General features: G+C 43.3%; 1 protein-coding gene across 1 annotated transcript; it reads left to right on the forward strand.

Moving 5' to 3' along the window:
- Window positions 1–984: 984 nt before the first annotated feature.
- Window positions 985–16,024, forward strand: LOC309404191 (protein ELYS-like; the record flags this gene model as incomplete). The annotated part of the gene is made up of 12 exons (XM_081998575.1): window positions 985–1,167; window positions 2,423–2,676; window positions 4,078–4,258; window positions 5,043–5,250; window positions 6,515–6,631; window positions 7,650–7,734; window positions 11,229–11,379; window positions 12,698–12,830; window positions 12,918–13,099; window positions 13,542–13,603; window positions 14,541–14,669; window positions 16,010–16,024. Exons 1-12 carry the CDS (start codon window positions 1,047–1,049, stop codon window positions 16,022–16,024), a joined length of 1,638 nt encoding a protein of 545 aa, XP_081854701.1. The 5' UTR covers window positions 985–1,046.
- Between the last annotated feature and the right edge of the window lie 402 nt (window positions 16,025–16,426).

Here is a 16,426-nt window from a genome sequence, read left to right on the forward strand (position 1 = left end):
CTGGCTGTAGTGCTTCGTAGTACAGAGTAAGGGTTCTGTTTGACGCCTGAGTTGCTCAGCGTGTGTAACAGCCGGGAACAGTGAACGACGCGTACTGCCTGCCTTTTGAGACTTCATGAAGAAAGCAGTGCTGTTTGAGCAAGATAATTAAACTGTCTTGTCTTCCGGGGGCTTTTTCAGTAACGCACAGAACTTGCAAAACATGGATACTTCAAGCCGTTTGTATTCGCACGTCTATGGAGTATCTCTTATTTGGCCTCCTATGTAATCGTGTCAAACGCTTCAGCTTTTAAGTTTTCCCCCCAAAAAAATAAAGGAAATTTTTGTTAATTCCTGCCGGGAAGGACAGGCGATAGGAAGGAAGGGACTGGAATAAGCAATACAAGGATTCAAGCCCAGGGAAAAAATCAGTGCCTCGAAGTGCTGCGTTATGTTTACGTTGTCAGAGTACGGAAAACTACTTTCTAACTGATGAGCTCTGAAAGTCTGTATTGCTCGTAATGTGAAAATATCAACAGTACATTTTCTGGAAGAATTTGAGAGTGAAGGTAGTTAAGAACTTAGTATTCCTTAATGTTCAGAATAAACATGCAAAAGTGAACAAGACATAAATGATGCATGAAATCTACTAGAAGACAACTGACAATAAATGATATGGTATAAAACCAAGGGAAAGGACAAATGGAAACTTATACCTGTTACTGAGAAGCTTTTTAAGATACGATTTTTCTCAGGCCCCGTCTTACTAGCCTATGTGAGTAGACTTGAACTCGGTGTACTGTGTTTTTTCCTGTTACTTACCTTGTCAGTACCTCTGTGACGCCTTTTGCTGGTGATCTCACAGGCATCGGGAAAGCAACGGGTTCTCCTTTTGCTCTGCTGTGGGATCAAAAGCTGTCCTGAGTGCCATTTTTTTAAGGAAAAGAGCTACAGGCGATGTGGAGGAGATTTTTCAGAGCGTACTGATGAAACTTCTGTCAATCTCGGAAATATTTATGGCTGACATGAGTCTGGTTTTGCATTTTTGCCTTTATTTCCAGTGAAGAATGGGAGACCTAACGGCTCAGGTAACGAGCAGTCTGCTGCAGTTTCCCGAGGGGACTATCCAGGCCCTTGCGGAAGACGGAATAACCCCAGGTTCTGTGCTGTGCGGGAAGTTTTCTGGAGGTGAGCATTTTCCTTTAGTTTTTAGGTATAAAGTTGTCACTGCCTGGAGGTTACCTGACGCGTAGGGTCACGGTATCAGCTGTGTCAGGTTGGTGCTGTTAAGACGCATCAGGTTTTGAGAGAACAAAAAGGATGTTTTAACGATTAAAAATGCTAATAGTAAAACACTAGCATTAGGTGTTCAATTAACAAAAGCAAATAGTTAAACTTTGACATTACAACAGCTTGCACTGGTCTTGTGCCATTAAAATAATTCACTTAGTTACTATGCTCAGTCAGTGGGCCCTCCTCCATTTTTCATTAAACAAAAGGCAGTTTTCAAAAAAGTAATAGTGTTGCTTTGGGCTGTATTTATTTATACCAGCTCAAGCTCTAGGACCATCCAACGTCACATGCAGAAATAGTTCTTCTGCAGTGTTGCAGAGGCAACCCCCCCCATTTTTCTTTTCTAGTCTGAATGAAAACAGAAGGAAGAGGATAACCCTGTTCAGCGCCGCAGCCCCATATCTCCCAAGTACTTAATGGGGTGCAGATGAGGAGCCAGTGAGAGCTGCTGGAAGTGGCTGAGCAGATTAGGTAGTTGAGTTTCTGGGTGATCTGAAACTGGATAGAGCTGAGTGCCCATCTGGATGTCTAGGCTTCTGTTAAGCCCAGGTAGAGTCCATCTACCGGACTGTAAATGCAGTAATTGACTTAAGACTTCCTTGGAGCTTGAAGTAGCTCAGTGAAACAAAGTGTGCTACATTCTTTCTGTGATCGGCACGTGTAAAAGCCTAAGTTTGCTCAAACAGTGCCCATTTTAAGATAGTTTCTTGCTGAAGTCCAAACCCCTGCCCAAAGTAGGCATGTGTCAAGTAAAACTCAGAAACTAGAAATGGATTGGTTTAGATTTGTTGCGTCAGAAGTATGCTCCAAGAGTTGTATTCCCGTATGTATTCAGGTGATTTCTAGCAAAAACAAGCCAAACATGGTATAAAGACTGTAGATCAATATATTGTAATCTTTATCGCAAATGATCAGAATTCTTCAGTGCAGGAATGGCAAGTACAAATGCAAAATAAGAAGGTTGTTAATTCTAAGATGCGTTGCCTGAGGATTTCAGTAGGCGACTTTAAATAATTGACCCAAGTGAGGTAAGTCAGTCTTCCTCTGTTAGGTACTTTTCTTGAAGGAAAGGGGCAGTGACTGTGATTTTTCAGTTGTTTTCAACCTTCTCTTGGAGATGGGCCATAGTCAGCTTGTTTTTCTCTTACAGGGAGAAAGCGCCTAGCATGGCTGGCGTGTGGTCCTCAACTTGAGGTCGTGAACTCTGTGACAGGAGAGCGGCTCTCGGCACATCGTTTTGGCGGCGTGAATGAACAGCCTCCCATTGTTCGTGTGGTAAAGGAGTTTTCCTGGCAGAAGAGAACTGGACTACTGGTTGGGTTGGAAGAAGCCGAGGGAAGCGTTCTCTGCCTGTACGACCTTGGAATATCAAAAGTGGTTAAAGCAGTTGCTCTTCCAGGAAGGGTGCGTACTTTTTAGTTGGAGAAACGAAGCTTTTAGGTGGTTAGGTGCTGCATAGTCCTGTTGCAGGGAAAGCTGTGGAGCGTCTCTTTGTAGGAGGAATTTTTTCTATATTGCCTTAAGACGCTGTCACTTCCGAGTACCCCGTCAAGACAGCCTTGATGTAAAATCCTGGACTTAACGGTACCATTATCGTTTGAGTTTACTGATAGTGAAGCAAGTTTTCTGGTTTTATTGTAGAGCACATAGTTACCTAACTCTCCACTTGCACAAAAAGGCATTGAAAAATACCTTTTTTTGGCCAGAGAGAAGAACAAAAAACCCCACCCCACTCTTCAAACTGTCTGTAACATATGTTTCCTACATGCTTGATTTCTGTCAGAAACACTGCCTTTAAAATATGTCCAAGTTCCGCAGTTGTGCAGTAGATGGCTTGGGCACATTCCTGCAAATCTCAGACTAGCAAGCAGGTGGCTTCAGAGCACAGCAGGTTTTTATGTTGACTTAGGACAGGCAAAAAGAGCCTTTAGTGAGTCACCTGACAGATTGGAAACCTGCAACAAATTAAAGGTGCCTGAACTACTAATAGGTACTGCTAAGATTAGAATTCTTGTGACCAAGATGAAAGGTAAATTCTGTAGCAGATTGCCAGGCCGTGTAGTCATAGTAAGCGCTTGATACGGGAAAGGAGAAAGCTTTGGGGCTTAGGGATTTGGATATTTTTCCCCAACTCTGGGGGTAAAAAGAAAGATATAAAAACATGGCCTACCTTGTGGTGCTCACTTCTTTGTGTTCTTTTCATGTGAAACTTTGTTGTTGACGTAAAGCTTTTTCCGTTGTGTTGCATCTTGTAAGAAGGCTGAACGCTAGTTCTTTTGTTGTATAGCTGTAGTGCGGGTGCCCGCCGCCTCGTCTGACTGACAGCCATGGCTTATCCTAATGCCTGTTTGGCAAAGGTGACACCGGCTGTATGGCAGTGCTGATGGGCTGTGGGCAGTGGGAGAACTAGATTTAGTTTTCTTTTTCTTACTTAAGTCCCTTAAATATGATAAAGTTTCTTGCATAGAACTGATTTTCTGTGCTTTCTTAGAGTTAATTATTTCTACGGAGGAGGTGGAAATTGGTAAGCTCTAGGAATAGAATTCCCAACTTTAAGGTGAAGTTAATTCAGTTAGGTAACTGTAGGAACTCTAGTAAGTGGAAGGCAGGAACAGGTTTTTGTAGAGGGCCTTCTGTTCCCCCCCCCCCCCACCTTGATGTAATTGGAAACAAGGCTTTGCTTCCGAGTCCGACGATCCTGTATTTATTGTCTTGTTTCTGATGTGCTAATTCTGGCTTCACTTCTGAATGATTTCTCTTCAGCTTGTCAAACAGCTTGAATAGCAACTTGTAGTTTTCCTGTAGGTAACTGCTGTAGAACCCATAACTAATGACGGAGGACCCAGCGTGAGCACTGGGCACCTACATCGGAGTCTGCGATGGCTCTTTGGAGTGGCAGCAGTGGCTACAGATGCTGGTCATCTACTTCTGGTTGACCTTTGCTTGGATGTTTTGTCTTGCCGTCAGAATGAAGCAGAAGCATTGGGTAAGCTTGCAGGTTTTAAACTCGAATTTGAAAGGAAGGAAAGGTGTGTCTTTTAAATAAACAATACACGTCCCACTTTGAAGATACTAGTGTGCAGACATTTACGACTGCTGATTGCAGATGGTGGTTTGACACCGTATAGTCCTCAACTGATTAAGAACGGGAGCGGCTTAATATTCCTCCCAGTGCTCTAAATGCCTCCCTCCCACCCCGACCCCTATGTCGCTATGATTCTTGCCAGTGAGGTGTAGGAATTGTAGCATCTGAGTCGGTGCAGCTGCCTGATAGGGAGTTGTGTCAGAGGTGCCCTATTTCTCCGGAATGTTCTTGCGCTTCTGCAAATTGACTTGGGGCAAAATTGGGGCTCGTTTTTTAAAATACATCTGACGTATGAAAAACCACGCATTTGGATGAATGAAATCTCTGATTTGTGTACTCCGATTGCATACGCTGCTTCGGCTACTACAGCAGCGGCCTCAGGAGTAGATGTCACTTCAGATAGATAGCTTCATCATGAGGCCCAGACTCCTCTGATTTACAGAGCGCAAGAAGAATTTGTCTATGAAGGTCACACTTTTACCAGGTTTTGAAATACGAGTGAGAATACCCATCGCGTCAGAGAGTTCTTAATGTTCTTTGAACGCATCCAGCATGGAAATAGCAAGAGAAGTGTTGCATAAACGGGTGTTTTGCCTGGCACGGTAGAAGTAGATTATACCTGTTGTCACGTCAGTGTTTAAAATGGCATACCGCATTCATTTATGGTGTGGTTTTGTGTGTGTAGATCTAGAAGTCGTCACTAGAATCCCTGCTGGAGTTCCACAAAGAAGAGAAGCTGTGACCAGAGAAGGAAGACATCTCTGTTTCCAATTACAAAATCCTTCAGGAGCAGCAATATCAACCCTGTGCTACATAAGCAGAAGCAATCAGCTCGTTGTGGGTTTTTCAGATGGCTACCTGTCACTATGGAGTATGAAAACGTTGCAGCGGGAGTAAGTAGGCCTGTACCCTTGACCATGCCAGGATGGGGAGGGGTCTCAATTTTCTTGCTGAAGGAAGTATGTTAATTTAGGAGAGAGACCTTTTTCAGGGACTGGAATTTTGATTATAACCTTGGAATGTTTGGAAATCCTCTTCTGAGACAACTGCTAAGTCCTACATGGATTAAGTGGACCGCCTTCTCCCCCATGGACTAGCATTGTTTTCCTTCTTGTGCCTGTGGATTGAGGAATCGTGGAAAGCATGCTCCTTTGGGGTGACGTCAAGCAGTTAGGGTGCGATAGAGCTGAGTTCTGTAAGACAGTGTGTCCTCTCGGTAGAATTCAGTGAAACCAGGAAATGTGTGTATTTTGATGAAAGAGATTTTAGAAATTATGTTGCAGCACCAGTTGCTGCCATTGGGGCATACATGGAAAGGCTTAAGTATGCTAAGAATGCGCTTTTGGTGATAATATTCTCTAAAGTGTCCAGGGTGAAACTAGTGAGACATGAAAAACCAGTAGCTGATCTGTGCCAGAAGGCAGATTCTTTCCTGCATTTCAGCCTTGACTGACGTAGGGGATTGACCCCTTCCAAGGCAATGATGCATGTGAATGAAAGTTTACTTGGAAGACTTGTAGATGAGCATAAGGGACGCATAAACCTATAAGCAATACAAACGAGAAGTTTTTAACTCTGCCACAGAGCAATCGCACTTGAAATACTTGACCAAATTCAGATAGGGATTCCCTTAAGCACATCTGCAGTGACTGACCAGAAACTATTGGATGCGTAAAAAGACAGTGGAGGAATAGTTAGGGGGCAAGAATGGATTGTGAAGGTGCAGATACGGTTCAGAAGCCTGGAAGAGAAAATGGTTTACGTCGTCCAGGTGAAGAAGTGAGGAACTTCTTCTGCTTGGTGCCATTTTAGATTTGTTCAGGAGCTATGCTGCTTTTTAAGTTCAATATTGAAGTAGGCTACAAGAGCAGGACCAATCTTCTGCGTGGCAGCTGAAGTAGTCATTTGTGTTCCTTGTCCTCAGGCAGAGGAGGATGTTAGCCCAGGTTATTGCATTTGATGGACAGTAGTTTCCTCACCTCCTGACTGTTGCATAAAACGTAGTGGCTTCCTTGACTCACTTGTCTGAGCCGGAAGTATGACCTTTTGTGCTTTGAGGATAAGCATGTAAGGTGCTCTTTTCTCAGAAGATGCTTCTGCCCTTCTGCAGTTTGTGCCAGCGGGCTGACCTTTCTTCTTTTTTCTTGAACCCTGTAGGCACCACTCTCAGCTTGAAGGAGGAAGGATTCCTGTCTATGCTGTCACTTTTCAAGAGCCTGAGAATGATCCTCGCAAGTGTTGCTACTTGTGGGCTGTTCAGTCTACACAAGAAAGGTGAATTGAAACTTACTGGAAGCCACTGACTTTTTTTTAAAAATATATTTGTTGACATACAGTTGGTACATGTGTATTGCTTTTGTTTATGTAGCTGTGTGGGAGGTTGTCTGAGGTAGGGAAGGTGTTACGCTTACAAGGCAATTTTGACAGGCTTTAACGGACGTGAAGAGGGACCTAGTAGTTCCTACCTCCTGAAAAGAAGGCAAAGCAACAGCAGCTGTCTTTTTGTGCTTGCGTTCTTAAATGATTTCCTTTGTTTCTTGACGACTGCTTTATGGCTTGTTTGATATTCGCACCACGGTATTAAATTACTGTTAAAAGTAGTTGAGGCTGCAGATCTAGCCCAGTAAATGTGCCGATGTAACAGCCTGCTGCCCCTAAAGGAGGGAGGTGACAGTATTGCCGATTCCCTTGCGGCAACTCTAGCAGTCTTTGGAGCCTTCACGAGCCGGTTCGGCTCAGCTGGCAGAGAACGATCACTGGTCAGCAGAAAAGTCACCGGTTGCCTGCTGGGCTAATGAATCAAATCAGTATGTGGAAGGGTGCAGTGTATGCAAGAGAGGGACTGGAACTTTGGTGGGAAGGGACGGGGAGAAAGAGCTCTCTCTTCCAGCACCGGGAAGCTATTTAACCAGCTCAGGTGTTCATGGAGCGGCAGTCTGCTTAAGTTTGACTTTAAAGCAGTTTTGATCGAGAGCTTTTCACCATGAAGAAGTGAAGAGATATTCTATTTCCACTATTTCCACACTATTTCCAACATTATTTAGTCCATACAACATGCTAAAGCCTCCAAATTGTATGGTTAGCATTTGCCCCTCAAGGTGTGCTAGTGTCAGAACGTCCTCCTTTATGTTTTAGCAGCTAAATGTGACCAATCGTGATGTTTTGGGAAGTGGTGTTTTTCTTTTCAGCAAGAACACACTCTTAAGAATACTTCAGTCTAGATCTAATAAAATGATAATAAGGACTACAAAGCAGCTTTGTCATCAAATTTCCTCATTTTTACCTTTTTCAGTGAAGGTGATGTTGTGAGTTTACATCTGTTGCAGTTAGAATTTGGTGACAGAAAACGCCTGGCATCAGGACAAGTCATGTATGAGGTAAGACGTGCATGTATGTGAGAGGAAGAAAACAGTCATTTTCTCTAAGTGCGTGTCAGTTAAGTTGTCAGGGCTAATAGTTACCATCACAATTCCGAGACCTCTAAAAAAAGAAATGGTTTGCTGAGCTTCTCGGGCATGGCCTATGGCCATACTTTTTGAAAACAAGCCATACAATTGTATACTGCAGTGTCGTGTGTTCCAGCTAGATTCGTCTGTAAAGGGCTCGTATAAATTCAATTCCTGAAGAAGCAGCAGCTTTTACCCGTAAAATTACTCTTGACTGAAACAGCAAATTAATAGCACGTAGGAGGAGAAGACAGGACTTTGAGTAGCTTTGCTTAACCAAACCGCAGGCTTGAATAAGCTTCTGTCTCCCTTTCTTAAAATACGGCCCCCCTCTCTCTCTCTCTCTCTCCCCCCCTCATGTCCTTTTCTGATCTTCGTTTTTATATTCTTGTTTTTCTTTTGAGCTCTGCAAGCTGGACTTGGAATGAAATGTAGTTACAGCGTCTCTTAAGTGTTGATCCTGAAGCTTAGTAGCTGTAAAGGTAACCCTTTCTACTTTTTGGCTGGGTCACCTATGCAGTCTACTCTTAAAGCCAGCAAAATATGTACATACAGTAAAGAGTGGTATGACTTGGTCAGAAGAGCATACATAAATTTTTAGAACTGGCTTCAAAGGTGGTGTGTTTAAAATATAGATGAGGTATCATGATATTTCTGATATCTAACAGATGTAAGCCACATCTGTCTGTGTGTATATATAATTCTACTCAGTAGAATGTATATTTGTCTAATGTATGTATAATATTTATAATGTATGTATAATTGTCTTCAGTAGTATGCTTGGAACTCTTCCAAAACCTTTTTGAGGGGAAAGCAATCTCACTTCAGAGCAAGTCTTTCCTCCTATTTTGATACTTTCTCGTGCATGTCCTCAATAGGTGTGGAATGAAATAGGGGTGGTTCTTGCATCGTGGTACTCGTTTCTAAACACTCGCGTGGTACATGTTCTTATCGGGACTCTGCGTTTTGATTTTCTGCATGAGTTTACATTTGGATCTTTTTGGTTTTCCTTCTATAGCGGAAAGGTGCTTCCTCACTTGTAAGCGTTGCTTTTGACTAGGTAAGGGTTGGGTGTTTGGAAAAGGTGGTGTTTCTCTAAGATGCATTCTCTCTCATGGTGAGAAAGTAGAAATATCTTCAAGTGATTCAGCATGATCTAGATATGGATGTCATCCCTTTGTCTTTGTTTATGCGCAGTGTTTTTTTTATATGACATAACTATACCGTGCTCTAGAGGAGGAGAGCACCCTGATTGGGTTTTTTTAATTGTACGTGGGCTTTCTCTGTGGTTCTCTGCTGCATCTCTTGTAGTACTCTAAGCACTTTGGCAGGTTGATAGGATACTTTGCTCTGTCTCAACCCTTCAATCCTAAAATGTTTGACCTTCAAGTCTTTGGCTGTTCTTTGTCTTGGCCGTCTTATTTTCCCGAACAAAAGGTGTGACGCGTGTCAGTCTTTACCTCAGAGGGTTGAAACGTTTCATCAGCCTTTAAAAATGCATCTACTAGAAACTCCAGTTGACACTGTTGAAAAAAAGCACACAAAGGGATTAAATAGGGTTACTGTGTTTGTGGCCTGAGAAAGCTGTGGTGTACTTAATGTAAGACTTTTAAGCCAGTGCAGACCATGCAACCAGCCACACGTTCACAGGCTTGTGAGAGGTGTCAGGCACCAGTCTCTGGGTTTGAGGCAGTTTACTGCCCCGCTGTTTCCGCTTCCCTGTGATGAGTGTCGTGGAAGACTGAAAGAGGAACCAGTCGTACAAGGTAAGTGGAAGAGAGAACGAAACAGCTGGACCCTCTGGGGAGAAGAGACAGGTTCTTCAGCTAGCTTCCAGATGAGCCACTTACACATACCAAGACGGGACAACACCTACAGCCAAAAAAAGCACCAAAGCCCAGCAAAACCAACTCCCAACCCGCCAAAACCTCCCGAAGACGCACTAGGGCAGAATCTGTGCTCTACAGCGGGCACTTTTAGTCTCAGAATACTTCCTTGTAGTCACAGAGTGGTCAGTACTACATGACTGTCTGCCTACATGGCTGGCCGAGTCAAGTTTCTTGTCCGACCTCAGTGGCAGCAAAGGTAAGAGTTGTTCCCACTTGCCAGGCCAAGTTTGAGTGCATCTCATCTGAAAAGTGTCTTCATATTTTACTGGTCGATAAAGACAGTGCTTAATATCTTCCATACAATGGAGTTCCTTCCCTTAGATTTGCTTGCCCCAGGGTGGAGAATGTAAAATACGCTGCTGTGCTTCAGAATTATTTTTCTTCTCAGTAATGAAAGAGTTAATTTTGGTTTTTAAATTATTTTTGGTTTAGACTGCCTTGATATTTATTTCCTGGAACTATGAAGAGAAAGCTTGCCTTTTCTCAGATTCGGCAAATTAGATGTAGCGCATGAGATCATCTGGGAATGTGTTGTTTCATGCCAGTTCATTTGAGAGCTCTGAAAGCTTAGGGAACTTGGGTAGAATGTGGTCTGATCAGTTTGGGGGTTGTTTTATGTTAGGTGGTGCGTGGGGTTTTTGGTTTTTTTTTTTTGTTTGGTGTTTTGTTGTTGTGGTTTGTTTTGGGTGGTTTTTTAGTTGTAGAGCTGCCATTTGTCCACAATACACACATTCATGTGTTGTGCGGTAGACCGGTTGAACAAATGCTGTATTTGCAAAGAGAGCATTTCAGTTAGTGCTTACTTGGGAGATGGTGGCAGCAGAGTTTCAACACAATCCTGCCGGGGTCTCTGTGTATCTCAAAGTAGTTTGCTTACTCTGCACCCCATGTCCTCTCTGTTTTCCCCTTTTGCTCTTGGCTGTGCTTGGTGCAGGAACTGAGGGATATTTCACCCGTTAGTCTCTGACAAGCTTCGAGGAGGAGCTGGTAAGAGCTGACGTGGTTTGAAAGAAGATTGTGAACCAGTAAGAAGGCCTCATAGTTGCGACAGAGGGGTGCATGTTCTCTCCAGTGGTGTGCCTGCAGAGAAGAGCTCTCAACAGAGCTTTAGCTGCTGTAGTGCCACGACTTTTCTAACTCCATCGGTTCTGTAATCAAGACATGGAGCAAAGAGCTTTGCGTGCATATCTGTTGTATTATTTCAGGTATCGCTTTGTAAATATACGTTTAGGTTTGTAAAGAAGCCTTGATGCCGCATAGAATTCTGCAAAACATCTTCCGATCTGAATAACGTTAGGGAAATGCTACATTTTGGAGCTGTGCAAAGCCTTCAGAGCCAAACTTACCCATTACAATTTGACATTTAATTCTCTTGCATGTCAGTTGTACCTGCTATTTACCGTAATAAAGAACTCAAGGGAAATACACAGTATAATATGCATATTATGTCAGAGAGAGACATTCGTTCATATTTAGGTATACTGTATGTTTTAATCTCAAAATGACCTTTTTCCTCCCCTTTTATTCTTTCCCCAGGGTTTGGAATTCTGTGATGAAAGGTACAGCTTAGATCTCATGGGTGGAGTCTTTCCCTCGAGAGGGCAAACGAGCAATATTAAATTACTCAGCTGCCAGACTGTAGAAAAATTTCACAAATGCGTTGACAGCGAGGATAGCGTTAATGAAGGTTTGTTCTGATGTCCGTGTTTGGTTATTCTACAATAAATGGTTTTGGAATCTAAGCAATGAATGCTGTTCTGTACCCACAGGCTGAAGGTCTTAAATGTCTGCATAGACTAGCTTGTTGGGCTTATTTAAAAAGAAAAACTGTGTGCTTAAGTGATGTGGGACTTCTTTCAGGGGAAAAATAGGTTTTATTTTGTGCTTGCTGAAATGCTATAGTGATATATGGTGGGGTCATGTGTATAATGCTGGTCAGTCCCTTTATTCCTCCAGCTGTCGTCTTTGAACAACAAGATCATTCCCTCCATTGCTTAGGAATGTTACCTGATCTTTTTTTTTTCTGTTCAAACCTGTATCTGCATCTGCATCCAGTTGTCAGCCAGTCACAAATGCTGCTCCCCAGGGCTCGGTTTTGGGGCCCGTCTTGTTTCATATCTTTATTGTTGACCTGGAGAAGGGGATCGAGCACACCCTCAGTAAGTTTGCAGAAGACACCAAGCTGGGCAGGAGTGTTGATCTGCTTGAGGGTAGGAAGGCTGTACAGAGGGATCTGGACAGGCTGGACCAATAGGCCGAGGTCAATTGTTCAACAAGGCCAAGTGCCAGGGCACTTTGGTCACAACACCCCCATGCAACGCTACAGGCTTGGGGAAGAGCGGCTGCAAAGCTGCCTGGTGGAAAAGGACCTGGGGGTGTTGTTCGACAGCCAGCTGAACATGAGCCGGCAGTGTGCCCAGGTGGCCAAGGTGGCCAGCAGCATCCTGTCTCAGAAATAGTGTGGCCAGCAGGAGTAGGGAAGTGATCACCCCCCTGTACTCGGCAGTGGTGAGGCTGCACCTTGAATACTGTGTTCAGTTTTCTTTACTTCAATATATGCTGGAAAGGGGCTAGTCTTAAAACTTGCAGTTGACTCAAATCTGGAAATTGTGAATGCCTACTGATTGATACGAGTGTACATGATAAATAGTTGTATGCTTTCTGAAAGTAGCAATGTACGTGTCCCTAGCATATTTTTTTCCCTAAACTATTTGTCTAGCTAAACGTCTTGATCAACTGTTAATGTCTGGAAAACTTAATTAGCTAATAATTGTGTGTTTGCTTTGGCTTAGAACTGATACCATTTGAACAAGAAAAAGGGGCAGTATGACTGAAACCTATCACAGAGGTGTTTGCTATTCCAGACATTTTTTTGATTATTCTTAGTAAGTGTTGTGTTTCATGAGGGATAGAACAGAATGAAGCCAAAACAGAAAGTGGTGTTTTGAAAATATCAGAGAGATCATCTTTTCTACACATAAGAAACAATGTCTTGTCTTTTACAGTAATATCTCCCGAGACCAGTGTGTCAGTCTTCACTTGGCAAGTGAATACATGTGGTCAGGGAAAACCATCTGCTTATTTGGCTGTATTTGACATTAATCGCTGGTATCATGCTCAAATGCCAGATTCACTAAGGTAGGTTTTTCTTACATTGTTTTCAATACCCCTCCAAAAACTTCATTTGAATGCCGGCCTTTAGCTTATGCACTTGTTTTCTTTAAGGCCAGAAGAATTCCTTCATGACTGCCCCTACTTTGGATTGTGGTCACTGGACACTGTGATAAGCATGACTTCTCCAAACCTCCTTTTGGATATTCTGGTACATGAGCGGAGTCTAAGTCGGGGAGCTCGTCCTTCTTATCCACCACCTGAGCAGTTTTTTCATCCAAGGAACTATAATTTTGGTAGGTATTTCACTGCTTTTGGTTGTGAAATTGGTTCTCCTGTTCATTGTTTGTCAGTCAAAAACCAAACCAAAACAACACAACCTCCCCCCAAACCCAACTCTGATTACATTGTACTAACAAGTTATTTAATATTGTGGAACGTCTCTGACAGTCTGCTGAGTTTTGGGTTTTGGTGCTCTTGTCATGTAGCCTGTGAAGTGGTGGCGGTCATAAAACGAAATGACTTTGAACGGAAGCTCAAAGCACAGCGCCTCAATAGCACTAGAGATAAAATTTCTGCACGCAGTAATTGTTTTTTAAAACAGGTTTGTAAGTGATCTGATGAAGAAAATGGGTCCTCAGTTATGTCTTTCCAGACACTGCTGTTTAAAACTTGTAATCTGGTCATAACCTGGCTGTGAGAGTATGGGAGGTTGTCAAACGTTCCTTGTTTTTGCAGATGTTACGTGCTTGCTGACCTGCGGAGTTGTTCATGTGACTTGCACCGGCTTCCAGAAGGAGGTGATCTTTTACTGTGTCTTTACCGAGAATGTCAAGAGACGTACCTTGTCTAAGTTTTCTATTGCGCGGCTTTGAGTGTCAGAGACCATTTTATGCTCGTCCTGCCCACCCACGCGCATAATTGCAGTTGTGTCCTGCCAGTTTTATGCAAAGGGTAACGTTTTAGGTGCACTCTTGGGGCTGTAAAACTACCGTTGTCTCCTGTTGAAGCACGGTCGGGGATTGAATGTCTAGAAAGGAATAGAACGCTGCTCCCGGAGCAAGAACAAAGATGTTGTGGAAGTCGGGGAAAGCTGTTACTTCTTTACTACCCCTCAGTGGAACTGCCTGCATAGTCCGGAGTTAGGGTTTTGATCCCCGGTTAACTTGAAAAAGGTGGACAGAATGGAGAAAGTGGAAAATTATTTAACTGTTGGAGAAGAAATGAAATGTTTTTTTCTCCCAAACTTGGCCGAAGTATAAGTTCGGAGCCACTGCGCAGATTGTGACAAAGAACTTTGCATTAAGTTTGAGCTGACTAAATATTTCCAACATGCATCAGCTTCTGCACAAACAAGCATAGAAAGGATCTTCCAAAGTGTGATTTGAAGTTGTGTGTTAGTTTTAGCTTACATAGAACGTATTTTGTGTCAGCGTTCATGGAAACAGAAAGGCCTGTATATTGACAGAGAAGCTAAACAATGCTTAACTAAGCATTGCAAGGGCTGATAGTTTGTCGTACAGGATTTTTTGAAAGAATCTGTAACGGTTTGTCTGCCAGCTTTAAGACTCTACGTAGTACCACTTACTCAGATTGCAAACCTAAAGCTTATTACTGATGCAAGCTTTCTGACAGTTTACCTGAACATTTCTATTATTTCTCTTAGTGGTTAACCCAGAACCTCAGTGACTGAATAATAGTGCTGTCTTAATCTGTAATGCTCGATTGATGTTTCAGACCTTGAAGTTTTTAAAGAAACAGGGTCCTGCAATAAGAGAAGCCATTCATGAGAGCTACAAGAGGTGTCTTGTAGCTGGCTTGCTGTCTCCGAGACTAGTTGATGTTGAGCCATCCAGTTTGAGTCAGGTGAGTGCACATCAGGGAATCAAGGGGGAAATACGTCCATCTTGAGCCTGACTGGCAACAGCCCCAGCAGATCTGTCTTTAGAGACCCGTCTATTAATCCTGCGCCACAGATAGGCACAAGGAAGTGTGCAGTCCGTGCTGGTCATGCGCAGCAGAAAGCGTCTTTCCCTCAGAACGACCTTGATCCCCATCACTTTCTCAAGCGTTAGGTCCAGTGCAGTAGCTGACGAGGGGGGTGTCTCACTCGGATGCGAGCTATTGCAAACATCAGCTTGCTGCACTAAACAGGATCATTTGCTTCCAAGGAAGCTACAGTAGCCCAGTTTTCTCCTCTTAGACGGCCCTCTTGTTGCTGCAACACCTTAATCACCTTTGTCTTATGACACCCACGACCTTCTGTCTGCTTTCTCCCCCCATAGTGACTTCACCCCCCTCTGTCATAGGCTTCCCATCTGCAGTGCACCTCCCTTTCTCTCTGAAGAGTTTCATGAGAGATGGAGCCTATGTGGTGCACAGCCCATCTTCCCCCAGGCAGGAACTAAGCTGAAGGATCAGCTAGCTAGTCATTGCCCAGTGGAGCAAGTAGTAGGACAGGGAGAGCAGTCTTCCTGCTGGCCTCATCTTCCTGTCTCCTGGATTCTTCACTAGATTTGTGGAAGTGTGGTAGGGCAGAGAACACTTCTGCACAGGGTGGTGCTAAAATAAATTTCTTGGCAAGCTGGCCTAGCATGTAGACTGTTTCCTTTGCAAGCCTGATGTAGACTCTTACATTCAAATGAGATATTCTGATCATGACTCCAGTTTGGAAAAAACTTGGTAAATCAAGAACGTTTTTAATACCCTTTGCTACCTCTCAATCATTCAGAGACCTGTGATGCATTTGAGCAGGGATTTCTTTTGCATGTTAGTAAGACAAATTTCAGAATTGTGGTCAGGAAGCTTGGTTAGGAGTTTTGTTGGCCACCGTAAGCAGTATTTGGTGTGTTTCCCTTGTCTGAAACCCGTTTTCAGAAAAAGGTGGGAATACCCCATATGTATTCTAATGTGTAGAAATTGCTTTGGGTGTAATGAATATGCCTAGAAGGAAAGGATACTTTTGAATGTGTTTAAAAGCAAACAAACAAACAAAGAACCTAAAAGAAAAAAGTAAAAATTTATGAAGGATCATTTCACCGGAGAGAAGTATCAGAACACCAGCTGAATTAAGCTGCTACTGCGTGTCGCGTGTCTGTGCATTATCCTTGTAAAGGATTACCACTACATGATAATACGGTATTTGAACAGCCTAAAATTTAAACCCATTAGAATTTAAATGCTTCACGCCTTTTCTGTCATTTTAGGAAATTGTACCTTAGCGTTTTGGGTGTCAGAACGGCTTCCTGTCGTCCTAGTCCAGAAAGCTGCTTGACCTTAGTTCCGCTGTTTCCCTGCAAACGTCATTGCGTAGTTGTACTTGTTCTGTCCCCTTCGTGCATTCCTGACGGCAAACTCAACTGCACAAAATGCGCAATAGGTATTAGCAGAGGACGTTCCCAAAGCCAGTTAGTTGGAACTCAGTAAACTGAGACTGTAATGCCGAGGCATGCAAGCAAAGATTAGAATTAGCCTTCCGTAAGTTGAAATGTCGGAGGAAAAGTGAGAGTGTTCCTCAGACCAACAGGCAGCCCAGCCTGCGGCTAGAATTAAGCAAAGAATGTGGAATTAGTTGCATGTGTCCTAACTGGGTTTGTGGTGTCTGAATGAGGATACAGTTAGAC

The sequence above is a fragment of the Phaethon aethereus genome, assembly GCF_964289735.1.
Source record: "Phaethon aethereus genome assembly, chromosome: 3".
Lineage (NCBI taxonomy): Eukaryota > Metazoa > Chordata > Aves > Phaethontiformes > Phaethontidae > Phaethon > Phaethon aethereus.